This window comes from Canis lupus, chromosome 16, assembly GCF_048164855.1.
Source record: "Canis lupus baileyi chromosome 16, mCanLup2.hap1, whole genome shotgun sequence".
Taxonomy (NCBI): domain Eukaryota; kingdom Metazoa; phylum Chordata; class Mammalia; order Carnivora; family Canidae; genus Canis; species Canis lupus.
In genome coordinates this window covers 34,476,857-34,495,000 of record NC_132853.1, presented here as the reverse complement: position 1 = coordinate 34,495,000, position 18,144 = coordinate 34,476,857, and the positions used below count along the sequence as shown (strand labels likewise).

General features: G+C 44.8%; 2 protein-coding genes across 11 annotated transcripts in view; one reads left to right on the top strand and one right to left on the bottom strand.

The window, feature by feature from the left end:
- Positions 1-1,697, top strand: part of LUC7L3 (LUC7 like 3 pre-mRNA splicing factor) — a 30,576-nt gene extending 28,879 nt beyond the window's left edge. For 5 of the 9 annotated variants that reach the window (XR_012008880.1, XR_012008878.1, XR_012008875.1 and 2 more), the window contains one exon: positions 1,238-1,697. The gene's annotated coding sequence lies outside the window, so the exon portion shown is untranslated. Of the gene's footprint in view, positions 1-1,159 lie in introns of all 9 variants that reach the window. The other 4 variants (XR_012008879.1, XR_012008876.1, XR_012008882.1 and 1 more) reach the window with 1 other exon arrangement.
- Positions 1,698-4,290: 2,593 nt separating this feature from the next.
- ANKRD40CL (ANKRD40 C-terminal like) lies at positions 4,291-11,417 on the bottom strand. Of its 2 annotated transcripts, XM_072780062.1 has the most exons (6): positions 11,280-11,417; positions 10,547-10,645; positions 10,137-10,274; positions 6,827-6,901; positions 6,052-6,236; positions 4,291-5,209 (listed from the first exon to the last, which is right to left on the bottom strand). In XM_072780062.1, the coding sequence occupies exons 3-6, from the start codon at positions 10,174-10,176 to the stop codon at positions 5,066-5,068; spliced, it is 444 nt and encodes a 147-aa protein (XP_072636163.1). In that variant the 5' UTR covers positions 10,177-10,274; positions 10,547-10,645; positions 11,280-11,417; the 3' UTR covers positions 4,291-5,065. The 2 variants fall into 2 exon arrangements, with proteins under 2 accessions (XP_072636163.1, XP_072636164.1); XM_072780063.1 differs by lacking the exon at positions 10,547-10,645 and having other exon boundaries at positions 11,280-11,408.
- Between the last annotated feature and the right edge of the window lie 6,727 nt (positions 11,418-18,144).

The window sequence follows — 18,144 nt, the reverse complement described above, 5'->3', positions numbered from 1 at the left end:
TGATTACAGTAAAGTAAGCTAGAGAAAAAGTGTTAAGAAAATCATAAGGAAGAGAGAATAATACATTTACAGTATTGGGCTGTGTGTGTGTGTGGGGGACCCATAGGAGTGGACCTATGCAGTTCAAAATCATGTTGTTCAAGGGTCAGCTGTAGTTTTCATACTGGGTTAAAACCCATTTCTTGCCTTCTTGAGGTTAGAATGAACTAGTCATGTTTCAACTTAGATATTTATCTCCTCTCCTTATAACATTACACCTGCAGGCAATCTGTCTGGTTTCTTCAAACCACCCTATTTTCGAGGTCTGAGAAAACTTTGTTTGACTACATACAGGTTGTTAGGCACCTTCTGATTAAAGTTTTTAGAGCTGTTACAACGGAACAATTTAGGGTGGGATATTTTGAACTTGCATCCTTTCTGTGCTTTTAAAAATGCATTTTAGATGGGCTATGTGAATATTTTTAAACATTCTAAAGTGCATGAAACAAAAGGAAAACACTTCAGAATTTATTGTGTATATTTTTTTGTGGGATGAGACTTCGTTCAGGGCTGGTTTTCAAGTGTGAGTTCAGACTGATTTTTAGTTGTTATGAAAGAATCCCAGGTGACTACTTTTAAATAATTTTGTATTGTAATGCTTGTACATGGTTGCACATGGTTCAGAAAAACAACAGTAGAAGTGTTAAGTGATCTCTCCGTCTTCTTGTCCCTGTTCTTCCTCTCCAAGAGCTACTGCTGTTAACAATTACTCTTTCTGGAGGGAGGTGGGTGGTGGGGGATGTAAGCATATATGTATAGACCTTTTTTTAATATATGAAGTACACCTTCTGTTTTAAATCTTGCTGTTTTCACTCCGTATATTTAAAGATATTTGAGATCTAGGAGACCGCCCTTTTAAGTTTTAACATGTAGTTTTTTAAAGTACATTTCAAGTAAACCAAAGCAAAGAAATAAATGTTTTTCATTGTTGTATCAGATTTTTAAATTTCCTACTTTAAAAATGCAGTTTGAGAGTCATAGTTGATCTGTTTCTTCCCCTCAGCCCTCCCAAGTAGCCCAGTTGTCAACAGGTTAAGAATGTTTAGGAACAACAGCTTTGGGAAGTAGTTTGGCATAAGTGGCCATGCCCTAACTTCTCTTGTGGCTATTCCACTCCTAGATATATACCCTAGAGAAACTGAGACATATGTGTCAGGACATGGATGTGAAAATGTCATAACAACATTGTTTGTAATAGGAAGAAAAGGAAAACAAAAACAAACTGGGAAGACCCCACCTGTCCTTCAGTCCACTGGATAGATTCCGTGGCTTGTTCCTACAGTGGAATTGCACAGAAGTTGAACTGAGCTATGGCTACACGTGTGAACACGGATGAATCTCCGTGGTCGGGAAAGCAAGGTGCAGAAGAGTACATCCACTATGGTTCCGTTTCTGAGAAAGTCAACACCAAGCTGTTAAGTTAAATCTATGGTAAATAAAAGCAAAGCAAGGAAATGATTAACATGAAATTCAGTGTTAACCTGTTCTATCGGAGGGAGAGGAGACCATGGAGAGCAAGGAACAACAGCCTTCAGAGGAACTGCTAATGATGCTTTGTTGCTAAAGCTGGGTGGGCGGTTTCTTTTTTAAACTGTATGTTTATGTGCTTTTGTATATGTATGATATTTCTTAATAAAATTTAAATTAAAATGGGAAAAGGTCTTGGAGTAGGTAGTGACTAATAAAATATGTAAGCATATTTAATGAAATTTATCCTCTTTTCATGACTGGCAGGTGTGTAAAAGGTTCGGCTTCTTGAGCACCAGATTTAGGACCTTAATTGTAGTTCTTTAAAAGCTAGAAGCTGAACCTAAGTGTATTTTCTTTGTCATCAGTTATTTTTGTCTTTACATAATTTTCATTTGGGTGTCAGCGGGGGAGCTACTGCTTTTGTTCTGCTGTACGTTTCTTGCAAATTCACGCCCTTCCAGAAAGGGAACTACTGAGTGAGAAGAACAGTACTCCTGGCCCATGGTCAGGACAGCCTTCTCCTGTTCAAATTAGATTGTCAGATAAGAGGGGCAGTTCCATTTTGGCCTTGTTCTCTTAATGAGGGGTACTGTGAAGTGTTAGATGTTCACACTTTAAAAGGGAAGTCATTGAAAGTAGAAATGTATCTGCGGGTGCATAAAATTCACCTGCATCAGGAGTGGACCTCTTACCCCCAACTGTGGCCTCCCAGCCAGCCTTTAATCCCCTAGTGGGAGTTTAGGGCCTAGCCCTAGGTTCATTCTGTGTATCCCCAAGTGCTGATGTGCCAGGTACTATTCTGATACCTTGGATAGATTGGTGAGCAAAAGAGGAACACTGCCACCTTCTCATGGTGGCATCTGTCAGGCCTGTGAGCTGTACAGGAAGGACTTCTGCTCTGAGGGATGGAAGGGGGCACTACCAGACGACACATTGTAAATGAACGTAGATTGTGAATGACAGGAGAATTCTAGATCATTCCATGTTTTAACCTGCATGTGTTCTGGAATCTTTTAGGATAAGCATTATAGTACCTGATTGATTTCAATGACTTAAAAATCTTAAAATGACATTGTTGTGAAAGTCCAGTGGAATTGTAGGCAGTGGAATTGTACCTTCAGAAATTAGTTTCCACAATCTCTGCATGAAGTATAAATTACAATGAAAGTTACTCTTGAAGTCTCAAATTTTAATCTTCAGCCTTAAGACCATTTATGTTTGTTACAGGATATAAGTTTTTATAATTTTTGTTGTGCAAACTGTGTTTGAGTGGATATTGAATTTGCTCAACAGCCTGGTGATAAATTGCTGCCCCTGTTGAATTGCGGTAATTAACCATGAGGCAACATTAGGTTCTGCTATCCACATAGTGTAAGCTTTCCTCCCAACAGTCATTTTTTTCAAATTTATTCTACCGTGTTCACCTAAAAACGCCACCTAAAATCTTACTTCCCCACAAAGGGTGATTTGGGCCCACTAACAGTCAATCCTGAGCTCCTGCCCAAATTTTCCTTACTCAGGTACCTTAGGGAAGTGGCACTTGGGGGTTGATCCCGTCCATCGTCCTGTGGCAGTGGAAAGGCACTTATGTGAAATGGGCTTGCATTAGGGGATATATTGTCTTTTGAAAACCTGTGCCTTTGGTGATGAGCTTATATTTCAAGCTGAGATGCTCCCACCCAAAGAGGTCCACGGGTATTAAGCAAATTGCACATTCAGGTATTGTGTGTGTGTGTGTGTGTGTGTGTGTGTGTGTGTGTGTGTGTGTAAAAGATTTTGTTTATTCATGAGGCAGAGGGAGAAGCAGGCTCCATGTAGGGAGCCCATTGTGGGACTCAATCCTGGAACTCCAGGATCACGCCCTGGGCCAAAAACAGATGCTCAACTGCTGAGTCACCCAAGTGTCCCTGTACCCATGCTTTTTAAAGCCTTACTTAAAAAAATAAATAAATAAAGCCTTACTTAGTTGGGTGTTAGTGTAGTGTTGGTGTGTCCCCCACACTTCATCAAAGCTGAGGTATTGAGAATTTGGAGAGGAGGCCATGGTGACCTATTAATGTGCTTGCTGAGGGAGACGACATTGCTTCCCCAGAAGGGGCGCTGGTATTTTATTGCTCAGTTCCATGAGAATTAAGAGTCCAGGAATAATAACTGAAGACAAGTGACTATGGTCTGTGTTAAGTGGGTAAATGGGGTCAAGCAGCTAGCTGAGTGCCTCCAAAGTACCAGCAGTTTTTTTTCTTTTAATATTTTGTTTATTCGAGAGAGAATGAGCAACAAGGGGCACAGGGAGAGGGACAAGCAGAACCCCCGCTGAGCAGGGAGCCCACCACTGGGCACCAAGATCATGACCTGAGCCAAAATCAGATGCTTAACCAACTGAGCCACCCAGGTGCCCCCTATTCCAGCAGTTTTTTGTTTTTTTAAGATTTTTATTTATTCATGAGAGAGAGGCAGAGAAAGAAGCAGGCTCCGTGCAGGGAGCCCGATGTAGGACTCGATCCCGGGTCTCTAGGATCACACCCTGGGCAGAAGGCGGCGCTAAACCGCTGAGCCACCTGGGCTGCCCCAATTCCAGCAGTTCTTAACTAGAAGTTTGGGCTAGTGGACCCAGAAGGATTCTAGGTATTATGGTAGGAGGAGTCTAGCTTTGAGCTAGTTGTTGGTAAGGGTACCAACTTTGTTTTCTTTATCTGATTAGCAGAGTTTAGTGCTGTGAGCTGTATCTTGGCTGTTCTACAAGTTATGTTAAAAATGGCCTCAGTGGTAACTCAAGTCATATTAAGTCCTGCTATTTTATAGGCAAGTTTAAAAGTGTAAGGAAATTATGTGATATGTGGGACATGCTTTTTAAATTTTTTCCTTAAGATATTTTTTATTTTAGAGTGAGATTGGGAGGGACAGATGTAGAGGAGAATCTTAAGACTCCACACAGCCTAGAGCCCAACATGGGGCTCAATCCCAGGACCCTGACCTGACCTCAGCTAAAACCAAGAGTTGGACACTTAACTGACTGTAGCACCCAGGTGCCCCGGTGGTGTGACATGCTTTTAAAAATGGAGCACCAGTGGGGGCTGGGAGGGGTGTTGCCTGGCTGGCTCAAGGTGGGAGGATCCGGTGAATGGATCTCAAGGTTGTGAGTTTGAGCCCCACATTGGGTGTAGAGATTACTAAAAATCTTTTTAAAGTGGAGCACCGATTGAACGAGGGGGTCTTGGCTTTCCCAGCTCTATCAGCTTACCCTGCCCTGGGGCAGTTCACACGAACAGACCTCAGCTATTCATCCTGACTGAACCTTAGTAGTAAATACCTATGCCTGATCAGGATTGAGGTACAACTCTACAAAATAAACTTGGGATAAGTATCATACTATACAGTTAAAAAAAAAAAAAAAAAAGCTCTGTCAAAGCACTTTGAAATTTCTCCCTGCCCAGAGAAGTCTGAATCAAGGGAACAATTTTCCAAAGGATACAGATGAAGTTAGCAAACCGGTACATGCATTCCCACTTGGTTATTTACAAAACATGGATTCCAGTGTTTCATTTCCAGAATTTTTCTAATAGGTTAGTTTTGCAGCATTGCTGTTGTAGCAGGGCTTCTCTATCAGGGATGGTGTGTATTCTTCTAATTCAGAGCTTCCATTTTTCATTAAAATGAGTTCTATTTCCTGAAAGTCCCGTAGTCTTAGAATGTCTTTGTCCTTAACATGTAAAAGAAATTATATGGTGGTTTATAAGTAGCATGTGAAATTATTAAGGTTAAAAATAATGGCCAGCATTTTGGGATTCTTGCCTAAACTCGGGATATTACTGTATCGGTTTCTCTATTTGTGGTAAACTGAGGTAGCAGTTGAGAAGTTTTTGTTTTTGTTCTTTTTTTGGTCTGTATTGTAGGTTTCTAAGGGGACTATATAGCAGATTGATACTGCTAAAGAAAAGGGCATTAAAAAAAAATCTGGAAAATACAATCATCCTGCTGTTCCTTTACAATGAACATACTATTAGCCATGGCATCAATGAGAATTGTTAAAAGCATTCTGAAAGCTTTTTAAATAAAGTGTCCAGAGAAATGAGATTTTTTTTTCCTTCTGAAATTAAAAATAGAGATCTATATTTTGAATCTGAAATATCGATAAAGATGCAAAACAACTTTGTTTCATGAGATTACAAAGGCTGAACTGTTGTAAGCAAATAAAGGTAGTAAGTTAGTCTTTTTTCCTTCCCGGGGACCATGCCATTTACTGTCAACCAGCCAGGTTTGCAGAGGTGGAAGGGGCCATATGCATTGAACTGAGTCTTCAATTTGGGCATTGGTTATAATTCAGACCCTTTTAAAGGGCTTATAATTCAGGTGTGCAAATCGGTAAAAACACCGGATTGAGAATTTCATAGCTACCATGTTTGGCTCTCTTGCAGCCAGAGTTTCCCAGTGTCTTGAATTTGTTTTTGCATTAGAAATGCAAAGGCTAAATGATTAGCTTCACAAAACATGAATTTTGCCCATTTAGAACCCAGTCTGCATTGAGAGACTTGCAAACCCTACCTTCCTGAGCAGTGTGTTTGGTAGCTTTCTGATGGTCTTCACTTGCTCTGGTTCAATCCCCAGTTCACAGCAACTGATTTTTAGTAGATTCTGGTAACTCAGCTCTTCTCGGTTCAGTTCAACTTCAATGAAGTCATTTTCTCTGGGACTCTGAATTCTGACTTTCAGCACCAGCTCCAGATCACCTGCAAATTCATTTGCAAAAGAAAATACCAATTTAAAGCCTTTCAGTTGACCTCATCCATTCTTACCGCATAGGTCATCCCAAGAACTGAATAATGAGTAGACGTGCAGCTTTGCAGCTTTGATTGGTATATATAAACTTCAAATTATCTGAGGCTTTTCTTGGGGTGTTGGGCAAGCTCTGGGGTGGACGTCCATTATGCTCACCAAAAAGCTTGCAGTTTGAAGGCGGGATAGTATTGAAAATATTCAATAATGTACATGGTAGGTGTTTGAACTTGGTTGTTTGGAAAGCTTCAAGGAAATGTTGAGACCTCGGGCTCTGTATCCTAGAGAAGCAGTTGTGTTGAGGTGCAGAGGATTCTGTGTGATTCCTATTGCACCCCCCACACACACACATTCCTGGGACTTCAAGGTGACAGATAGGGTCTGAGAAACAGGATAATTGCACCATCTTTTGTTGGGAGGCGGACAGTGGTGTTGAGTGAATCTTCACACTCACTGTCCCAAGAAGGAGAAGCATTGTTTGAAGGCAGAAGAACCCAAGGAATGCGTTTGGCTTTGCCACATGGTCTTGGGGCTGAGTCCTCACCTACGCAGGTGTTCTCAGGTCTGCCATCCCCTGGATCGGTAGGCAGCTGTGGATCCAAACCTTGTTTATATTCACCTGGGAAAGAGAAAAAGAAAGCATTGGGGGCATCTGTGTGGTTCAGTCGGTTAAGCACCTGCTGTTTTCAGCTCAAATCATGATCTCATCCTGGGATCATGCTCCTCGCTGGGTTCCCTGCTTAGTGGGGGGGTCTGCTGCTTTCTCTGCCCCTCCTGCCTCTTGTGCTTTCTCAAATAAAATCTTAAAAAAAAAAAAAGCGTTGAGAAACCACAGCCCCTCAGCGTTTGGCTCTCCTCCAGCTCTGCCAGTTAAGCTGGGATGATGCCCCTTCTCCACTTCCTGCTCCCCTGTCCCGCCTCCTCAAGGGAAAAGCCAAGTCACGAAAAGGGCAGTAATTATGTTCAGACTTGAAGAGTGATTTTCGTTCATCACGGCCCAAATCATGCAAAGGAGCTGAGATGCTATTTTTAAGTGGTATGTAATCTGGGGAAGAAATATTTATAATCTGTGTGCTTAACTCAAGTTTCTACTTAAATATTTTGGGCACTGAGTGCCTCGCGTCCCCAATTCTCCAGCGGGTGCAGTCCCTTTCTAAGGCATCTTCTCAACCAGAGGGAAGGGAAGAGAGCTTACCAGGGGGGCAGGCCTTTCCCCTTCTCACTGCATCCGCCCTGCTCTATGAGGGAGCCCTCTCTGCACCAGGCCCTGTGCTAAGTCCTAGGGACAGGATTAGAGCTGCCACTACAACAGCCCATAGTGGTCTCTATCCTAGAGTTGGCAAAACTAGAGGAGAGGTAGATTCTGGTCAAGTGACCTCAAGTAAACATGACATTACAACTGCGGGGGATGATGAGGCCAGAGACACAATATAGCATGAAGGCATGGAAAGGGGTCAAGGAAGAGCACCCTGAGGGCTGGGCTTCACTAGATCCAGGGGGAGAAGAAGAGATGAGATTCCTGGGGCTAGAAACAGCAACAGGAACCTGTGGGTGGGTGGAGTGGAGCTTTTGAGGAAGGAAAGGCTGTGGGGCAGAGACCATGGAGGGCCGGTGTGAGGTGGGGCAGGCTGCCACAGGGTCGTGGGATTGTGGCCGGGCGGCCTGGGCCATCCAACTGAGTAGTCACTAGCCACAAGAAATTAGATAAATACATAAAATACAATTTTAAATACAATTTTATTTTTTTAAAGATTTTATTTATTTATTCATGAGAGATAGAGAGGCAGAGACACAGGCAGAGGGAGAAGGCAGGCTCCATGCAGGGAGCCCAACATGGGACTCCATTCTGGGACTCCAAATCACTCCCTGAGCTAAAGGCAGATAGATGCTTAACCTCTGAGCCACCCAGGTGTCCCTAAATACAATTTTAAAGACAGGAAAAGAAGTGAAATGTGTACTTTTTAATACTGGTTGTATGTGAAAATGATAATTTTGATGTATTAAGGGAAGTAGCTATATTAAAATTATTTTCACCTGTCTTGGCTTTTTAAAATGTGGTCACGAGGAAATTTTTAAATATCTACGTGGTTTACGTGATACTGTTATTGGAAAGCACTAGACCAGGTGAGAGGTTTTTGTTTTTATTCTAAAACACCAACCAAGCCTTAGATAGTTCTCAGCCCGAGGCTGTCATAATCATATTTGCATTTTGGAAAAAAACCAAAAATAGAAACCTCACTATCCTCAAAAAAAAAAAAAAAAAATCCTTTGGGGTGTTGACATTCCCATTTCAGATAAGAAAATTAAGGCTGAAAGGAGGTAAAGTAACTTGCTTGAGCCTATCCCATGAGTAGATGGCAGGACATGGATGTGACCAAGGCCCGCTACACCAGTGGGGCCCAGAGCAAAAGGAAGGTGTGCAAAACAGCTTCCCCAAAGCCACATCCCTAACCCATGGCAGATGGGCGACTCCCCCAGGAATCACCACCTCCCCACCTGCACCCATCTGTATCTGGCTGGGGGTTGGGGAGAGGCTCCTGCCTCTTATCCTGCCTGTCACCCTTGGAGCATGCCCTGCCTTTCCAGCCTCAACTGGGACCCTTACTTGAGTGCCTGCCAGGGGCTGAAGGGGACAACAGAACGAGGACTCTGGTAGGGATGGGGAGTGGGAGCGCATGCACATGCAGGGGTCAAGGCTCCCAGCTCCCACTCCCCCAGCACATGCTCCATCGTCCTGGCTGGCTTCACTTACAAAATAGACAAGATAAAATTATGTAAAATGTCAAGCCATAGGGCACTTGAAGGGTTGAGCAGTGGGTGTTATACTCTATGTTGGCAAATTGAATTTAAATAAAATATTTTTTAAATAAATAAAATGTCAAGCCAGCGACCACAGAGCTTTTAATCCCAAATGTGTGACCTTTTCTAAATGTGGAGCCCTGCACAGCTGCTGTGATTGCAGACCCAAGAAGCCAGCCTTGCTCCATGCTCAGAAAGTACTCTCTCCACTGCCCAGTCTCTCCCCAGCCTCTCCCAGGGCAGCAGGATCTGCAGTCTCCTCTGTGCTCTGCATTCTGGGCCACGGAGCGAGCCCCTCTCCTGGGAAGCCTTTCAGAGCCTCTGGCACCCAGGGCTCTAAGAGGCTTAGTGGTTGACCATCTGCCTTCCGTTCAGGTCTTGATCCTGGGGTCCTGGGTTTGAATCCTGCATCGGGCTCCCCTCGAGGAGCCTGCTTCTCCCTCTGCCTGTGTTTCTGCCTCTCTGTGTCTCTCACAAAAAAAGAAAGGAAGAGCGAGCCTCTGGTACCCGATCTGAAATGATGCATTTCCTGCCCCTCCACCACTCACCCCACACAGAGTATCAGAACCTCCCCCAGCCTGGCCTGCTGTAAAAGCATGTTCCTCTCTGATGAACCTGTCAGATTAGGATCCTCTGTGTGTGGCCAGGGTCTCGTGGAGGTCAGAAAGCACGACCCCCCTTTGAAGTCAGGCGGATCCGGGTTTGAAGTTTTCCTCTGCCACAGTGGCAGTGACTTGTTAGACAGGTTACTTAACCTCTCTGAGCTTCAGTTCTCTGATCTGGAAAATGGGATTCATAAACCTCTGCCTTGCGAGGTTGTAAGAAGCAGAGAAGTGAGCGCCAGAAACCACTGGCTGCTACTGCTCTTCATCACAGCTACTGATATGTGCTTCCCCCTAAAGGATGCTCCGTCTACTTGCTCTGCTCCTGGCCTCACCGGTGGCAGAGCTGGGGAGGGCCACTGGCCATACAGGCTGCAGCATCCCCCCTGTACCTCCCTCAGGCCCCTCCCAAATCTTTGAGGACCACATGGGAGACAGGACTTCCAGACTCACCTGCTGGCTTCTCGCTCACATCCTGTTGGGGTTCAGCCATGGTCAGCTCTGTTGTCCCTCAGATCAGTATCCCCTCTCGCATATATGCACAAGTTCCCAACCATGTAGGAAGCACCTTCAGAAACTCAGTGCATCAGTCTGCAGTGAAACAATGTGGTCTGTAACTGGCCTGGTGAGATGGGGCAGGGGGTGCCTATTTCATAGATGGGCCAAGTAAGACTCAGGGGCACGGGATGGTGCAAGGGAAGTTCATGGCTCCCTCCTCCCTCCTTGGTCTGTGTCCACCCAGTGACACCGGAGGCTAATAGGGCTCACCCAAGGGAACGTGCCCCCCAGGAAGCTCAGCCACTGGCCCCCAGCTAGACCCGGGCAGGGTTCACCCTCCATGGAAAAGGTTAGCAAGATCCTACCTCAGGGAGAAGAAAAGCCAAACGCTTAGGTTCTTGGCTCCAACAGGCTCTCCATCCTCCCCAATTCTCTCCCTTTTCTCTCAACCCCGTCCTCAGCAGCTGTGAGTGACAAGAAAGCAGGAAGACCCCAGCCCATACCTGGGAGACTGCCTTGGCCATGATCCCAGATCCTTTTATTTTAAACATAAAAATGGTGAATTTGGGGGCACCCGGTGGCTCAGCGTCTGCCTTTGGCTCAGGGCATGATCTCCCCCCCGCCCCCCGCCGCCGTGAGTCTGCTTCTCTCTTTGCCTGTGTCTCTGCCTCTCTGTGTGTCTCTCATGAATAAATAAATAAAATCATAGGAAAAAAAAAGTGGAGAAGGCTGGGGGCCAGAGCAGAAGGTTTGGTGAAGGGTGTGTGGAGCTGGGCAAAGTCCGAGAAAGAGCTGCTGCCTCCAGGGGGTGTTGAGGAGAGGAACCCATGGGTCTGGTGATGACTCTCGCATTTCATTTAACCCTCCAGTGACAGGAGCCTTGGAGTCACCCGGGAAGCCCTAAAAACCATGGGGGCCTGGGTTCCACCCTCTGAAGAGTCCAACATAGTGTGGGTCTGGGGAGCCTTCTGGGCTCTGAAATTCTTAAAAGATCCCCAGCTGATTTTAATGTGTGGCCCAAGTCGAGAACCACCGATCTGGTCCAACTGCTCAAGGGGACAGAGGGGGAGCAGAGATACAAGAAAGGGAAATGCTCACCGACGGGCACTCGGGCTCCCAGTCACCAGCCTGACGCTGCCTCCCCAGCGCCCTTCCTGTGGGGAATGGAGGAAGGTGGGGCTCTAGCCGCGGAGGAAGCCTTTGGGATCTGCCCGGCCTCACCTCCCGAGAACGGGGAGGAACATGCACTTTGGCCAGCCTGGCTGCCGGGGTGTGGTCAGCCATAAAAAGGGCCTAGAGGGGCAGAGGGGCCGGAGATGAACAGGCTTGGACAGCGGGCTCCGTCCGGTCCCACTTACTGCTCTGCCCTCGTTCACTCACTCCCCATTCATGGATTCATTCGTTCATGGAATCACTCTATGATACTGACTTTCTTCTCATTTGAGGTTTTTTCCCCCTTCTAATTTATTTTAACTAATTAATTCATTTTTAAAGATTTTAATTTTTTTAAAGATTTATTTATTCATGAGAGACACACACAGAGAGGCAGAGACACAGGCAGAGGGAGAAGCAGGCTCCATGCAGGGAGCCGGATGCGGGACTCGATCCCAGGACTCCAGGATCACGCCCTGAGCAGAAGGCAGACGCTCAACCACTGAGCCACCCAGGCGTCCCAAGATTTTAATTTTTTAAGTTATCTCTACATTCAATATGGGACTCGAATCCACAACCCTAGTGTTGAGAGTTACATGCTCTACTGACTGAGGCAACCAAGCACTCCCCTTTCAATTAATTTTTAAAAAACTGTTTTCAAGCTAAATATTACATACTCTAGTTTAAACAGTTTAATGGTGGGGCACCTGGGTGGCTCATTCGGTTGGGCAGCTGACTCTCGGTTTTGGCTCAGGTCGTGATCTCAGGATCCTTGGATCGAGCCCCACGTTGGGCTCCGTGCTCATTGGGGAGTCTGCTTGTCCCTCTTCCTCTGCTCCTTTTCCTACTCTCTCTCTCTTTCAAATAAATTAATTAAATTATTTATTTTTAAAACATTTTATTTATTCATGAAATACAGAGAGAGATAGAGAGAGGCAGAGGGAGAAGCAGGCTCCATGCAGGGAACCCGACGCGGCACTTGATCCTGGGTCTTCAGGATCATGCTCTGGGCTGAAGGCGGCACTAAACCGCTGAGCCACCCAGGCTGTCCTAAATTAAATTTAAAAAACCAAAAACCAAAATCCAGTCTAGTCTAATGGCATTCAACATCAGGGTCAGTTAGCTAAGAAGAAGACAAACTGCTTGATGGGGAGGCAACCACACAGGCCTTGGGGTGGATCTTTTTCATTCATGAAAAAGCACTCATGATAGGCACTTAGTGGGCCCTTTTATTTATATATTAGCTTTTTTGTGTATGAGGGTGGCTTGTAATTTTTACGTAGTTTCAAACTGACATAAGAATTGCAAGAATTGGGACACCTGGGTGGCTCAGTGGTTGAGTGTCTGCCTTTGGCTCAGGTCATGATCCCCATGATGGCTCAGGTCCTGAGGTCAAGTCCCTCACTGAGTTCCCCATGGGGAGCCTGCTTCTCCCTCTGCCTATGTCTCTGCCTCTCTGTATCTCTCATGAATAAATAAATAAAATCTTTAAAAAAAAAGTTGTGAGAATCTATACTCTTTTTATCAATGGTTCACATTTTGCCACATTTGCTTTAATATTCTCTAAGTAAAAAAAAAATATTCTCTAAGTATGTGAATACATGTATATGTGTATATGTAATATACACACACACACAAACACGCCTCCCCCCCCCCAATCATTTGAAAGTAGGTTGTAGATATCATGCTCCTTTATCCCTAAAGACTTGAGGCTATATTTCCTAATATCAAGGATATTCTCTTCCATATCAAGGTACAAGGATGAGGGGTGCCTGGGTGGCTTAGCTGGTTAAGCATCTGCCTTCAGCTTAGGTCATGATCTCAGGGTCCTGGGTTTGAGCCCCAAGTCAGGCTCCCTGTGGGGAGTCTGCTTCTCCCTCTCTCTCTGCTCCTCCCCCTGCTCATGCTCTCAAGCTCTCTCTCTCAAATAAATAAATAAAATCTTTAGAAAAATACGAGGATCAAAATCAGGAAATCTAGCATGGATATAATGTCATTACCTAGACTGCAGCCCATACTCAATTAACTCACAACATCCTTTCTAGCATTTGTGTGTGTGTGTCCCGGTCCAGGATTCAATTCAGGATCATGCCCTGCATTTACATCTCACACATTTCTTTAATCCAGAAAAGTTCTTCAGCCTTTGTTTTTGAAGAGTCCAAGCCAGTATTTTTGTCATTTGTCTCTCAGCTGGTTTTGTCTGATGCCTCCTCATGATAGATTCAAATCAAGCCCTTTGGTGGGAATACTGTAGAAACGCCGGCAGGTCTTTCTTAGTGCATCACATGGGGGCACATGTTCGTTTGTCCCATTGGAGGGGATGGTGACTTCAACTACTTGTGAGAGGAGATATCTGCCAGGCTTTCCCATTGCAGGGTTTGTTTTTTTCTCTTTGCAATTCATATGTATGTTATGGGAAGATATTGTGAAACCAAATTTTTCAAATTTTCACCTCTTAGTATTTAAAATTCATTGAAGATTTTGGCTTGAATCAGTAGTGACTTGTAATGATTGCACAATGGTGATTCTCTAATTCCATTATTCTTTTTTTAAATTTTACTCATATATCTTGAGAGAGAGAGAGAGAGAGAACGAGCATGTGTGCGTGTGAGCGGGAGGAGGTACAGATGGACAGGGAGAGAGAATCTCAGGCAGACTCCCCACTGAACGTGGAGCCTTCTCAGGACCCTGAGATCACAACCCCAGCTGATATCAAGAGTCGGACACTTAACCAACTGAGCTACCCAGATGCCCGTAATCCCATTATTCTTTCTACATATATATTTGGTATTCTTACTGTAAGGAAGGGATTTCCTTCTCATTCATTCACCCATCATCAGCATGGACTCATGGATTCTTATTTTATTCATTGGGTTATGATCCATTACTATCATTTTTAAATTTTTCTGTGATTTTTTTAATGGTTTTTGTTTTAAAGGATTTTATTTGTTTGTTTGTTTGTTTTTAGGGAGGATGGACAGAGGGAGAGAGAGAGAATCTTAAGTGCTGGGTGTGGAGCCTGGTCGGGGCTGATATCACGACCCTGAGATCATGACCTGAGCTGAAACCTAGTCAGGCACTTAACTGACTGAGCCACCCAGGTGCCCCAAAAGATTTTATTTTTTTAAGTTATCTCTAGACTGAACATGGGGCTTGAACTCACAACCCCGAGATCAAGAGTTGCACACTCCGCTGACTGAGCCAGTCAGGTGTCCCTCTCGTTATTTATTTTGATATTTAAATGATCCCACCTTTATACAGTATGCGCCTCCAGCTGTTTCCCACATCCCGAGACATATCGCCATTATTTTGTTTCTGGCACACCAAGATATTCTGGGTTCAACTTGTACTGTTCCCACCCCAGGCCTGGAATCTACCACTTCTCCCAGGAGCCAGTTTCCTTCTAGTTGGAGGAAGAGGCGTGCTCATTCCTGCAGGGAGGCCAAGAAGAATACTTTGGGGGCCTTTGAGCGCACAGAACAGGAACCACTCATGCACACATATACACAGACATCTGTATCCATTTCTGTGTTTATAAATCGAAGATACAAGTTTTAGGACTGATATTTCCAGCTCTATCCCACCCACAGGTCTCCCTCCCCCCACTTTCTTCAGTTCCATATTACAACTCTTTTTCCCAACAGTGGGAAATCTGGCTCCTGGCCCCCTTAAATATATTTACTCCTCTGCTAATCCTACAGTACATGGGAAATAGTCCCAGTGCCACTTATTTGAAATTAGGTTCATTGTTTGTGTGTGTGTTTTAGAGTTCATCCCAATCCCCATTGATGCTTTTTGAGTATGTAAAATATGAATATGGTTCGGGGCACCTAGGATGTGCAGTCAGTTAAACAACTGACTCTTGGTTGATCTCACGACTCTCAGTGTCGTGAGATCAACCCCATATCTTAAAAAAAACGTTAAAACTATTCAGAAATTTATATTCATAGAAGTGACATCCAACATTTCCAACCCTTCCATTTTGCTCTCATCTATTTCCTGTAGGAAACTAATCTCCTTAGTTTCTGAGCTATCTTTTCTAGGTTTCTTTTGGCAGAATTAACCAGAGGAATGTCTATTTTCTTACTATTTCTTTTTCTTACAGCAAAGGTACTACGTATATGCTTTCTACCTTGCTTTTTGTTCACAATCCATCTGGAAATTATTTATTTTTAAAGATTAAAAAAATGTTATTTATTTATTCATGAGACACACAGCATCAGAGACATAGGCAGAGGGAGAAGCAGGCTCCCTGCAGGGAACCTGTTGCAGGACTCGATCCCAGAACCCTGAATCATGCCCCGAACCCAAGGCAGATGCTCACCACTGAGCCACTCACACACCCTTATTTTTAAAGATTTTATTCTTAAGTAATCTCTACACCCAATATGGGGCTTGGATTCACAACCCCGAGATCAAGAGTTGCGTGCTCTTTTGACTGAGCTGGCCGGATGCCCCTGGAAATCATTTTATATCAGTTCATAAAGATCTCCTTTCTCTGTGTGGGTATTTTGTAGTCTATTCAATGAATTGCCTACATACAGGTGTTGAGCGTATTTCCAATATTTTGTAATTACAGACAATGCCTTAATTAGTAATCTGCCTATGTATTTTTTACTGTTGAGGGCATATTGTCTGGGTAGATTCCTAGAAGCAGGACTGGAAGGTCAAAGAGTAAATGCCTATGTACTTTTGTTAGACATGACCACATTGTCCTCCATTAATACTGACCCTTTCTCATTCCCACCAGCCACATATAAGAGCGCTTGCTTCCCCATGGTCTCATAGGGTGCTGTCGAGCTTTGTTATTTTTGCCAATCAGAGAGTAAGAGATGGAGTGTTAGAATGTGGGTTTTATGATTATTGAGGTGAGGCCAAGAGATTAGGGGACCACTAACACTGAAACAAGTGTTAGTGTTCCCAAGAAGAAGGGGCCGTGGTGTGGCACACAGAGAAGCACCAGGCTCAGGGGGACAGAGGTAGTAAGGGAGAAATGTCGACAAGAGACTTTATTACGTGGGAAGAATGGCCAAGCAGATTTAGGACTGGCTAGTTGTTTGTGTTCTTTTTAAGATTTTATTGATCTATTCATGAGAGATACAGAGAGAGAGGCAGAGACACAGGCAGAGGGAGAAGCAGGCTCCCTGTAGAGAATCTGATTCGGAACTCGATCCCAGGACCCTGGGATCATGACCTGAGCCAAAGGCAGACGCTCAACCACTGAGCCACCCAGGCGTCCCTCGGACTGGTTAGTTCAAATGAACACTTCACTGGACCTGGGGTGCAAGTAGGGGCAGCCTAATTGTCTGCTGCCCAGCCCTGGACTGATTAGGGCAGGGGGAGAGTGGTCTGGAGTGTGGGAGCTTGAGATCTTGCCACGTTTTGCATTCTTCTATTGTTTAGACTTTATCATTTAGTAGGACTTTCTAATTGCTGGGAGATTCTTCACAGGTCTCTTGCATGCAGTGAGTAGATAGAGCATAGGCATTGGCTGTCTTTGGACTTTTTCAAGGATATTTGTATAGTGAACAATCTTGGAAGTTCGAGACAGTGTCTCTCTCTAGAGCAAAGGGCGGCTTCTAAACTTCCCCATACAATAAAGATAATGACTCCTTGGGGGGTGGCGGGGAGAGGCAAAGGTCAGGCAGGGATACTGACCATTGTAAAAGATTCTGGTTCCCTGAGGCTGGGGATCCTCCTTTGCAAGCTGTTTTATTATTACTATTTTAATTACTTGTGTATATTCCTTTGAAAAAAAAGAAGAAAGATTTTTCAATGTATGGTATCAAGGAAGGTGGTCCAGAAGGAGGCTCATGGAGCCTCCCCCACCCACACACCTGTGTGCACTGGAGAAGACAGTGGGGAGCTCCTGGTAACCCCAGAAGACCCGGGGGTGTTGTGCCACCACTGGACCTGAATAGACATGAGGCTGCAAGGGAGCAGGAGGCTGAAACCAAGCCCACCTTCTTTTTTTATTTTTTTATTTTTTTTTTTAATTTTTATTTATTTATGATAGAGAGAGAGAGAGAGAGAGAGAGGCAGAGACACAGGCAGAGGGAGAAGCAGGCTCCATGCACCGGGAGCCCGACGTGGGATTCGATCCGGGGTCTCCAGGATCGCGCCCTGGGCCAAAGGCAGGCGTCAAACCGCTGCGCCACCCAGGGACCCCCAAGCCCACCTTCTGTGCTTACCAATCCAGCACCCAGGCAGGAGGACCTTGGCTGCTCACTCCAGGACATGCCTGCTCCTGGGAGATAAGGCTGTGGACCCACTAAGTAGTACTCGGCCCTTAGTAGGCCCTCATAAGTATCTGTCAAATCAATGAGGAAAAATCCATGCTAGCTTCTAGGATTGGTGATCCAGCTAAAAAGGCATTTTGGTTCTGTACAAAGGATGTGGGCACTGGGAAAGGAGGGCCCAGGAGAGGGTGGGAAGAGAAGTCATTGTTACTTATGAGTTGGGGGGCCATAGATGATTAACTTCTCCTTGAGCCTCAGTTTCTTCATCTATACAATGGGCGTTGATAATGATTCCACCTGTTCTAGTTATGAGGACAATTCAAGGATATAATATGCAAAAATACTTTCCATATCTGTTGCTGTATATTGTCACTGCTGGCTGGAGTTCTGGTGGCCCTGAGCCAATTCAAATGAAGCCCTTGAATACCCACTAGGGTGCAGGAAGGCACAGGGGCCTTTGTTGTCCAAGGATGGGTTTGTTTCCAAAGACCCTTTACCTGCAGGCCCCACCTTCCATCAGCTGTTTTGTTTTGTCTTCCTCTTGGGGAGAAGGGGCACTACTTTGGCCATAT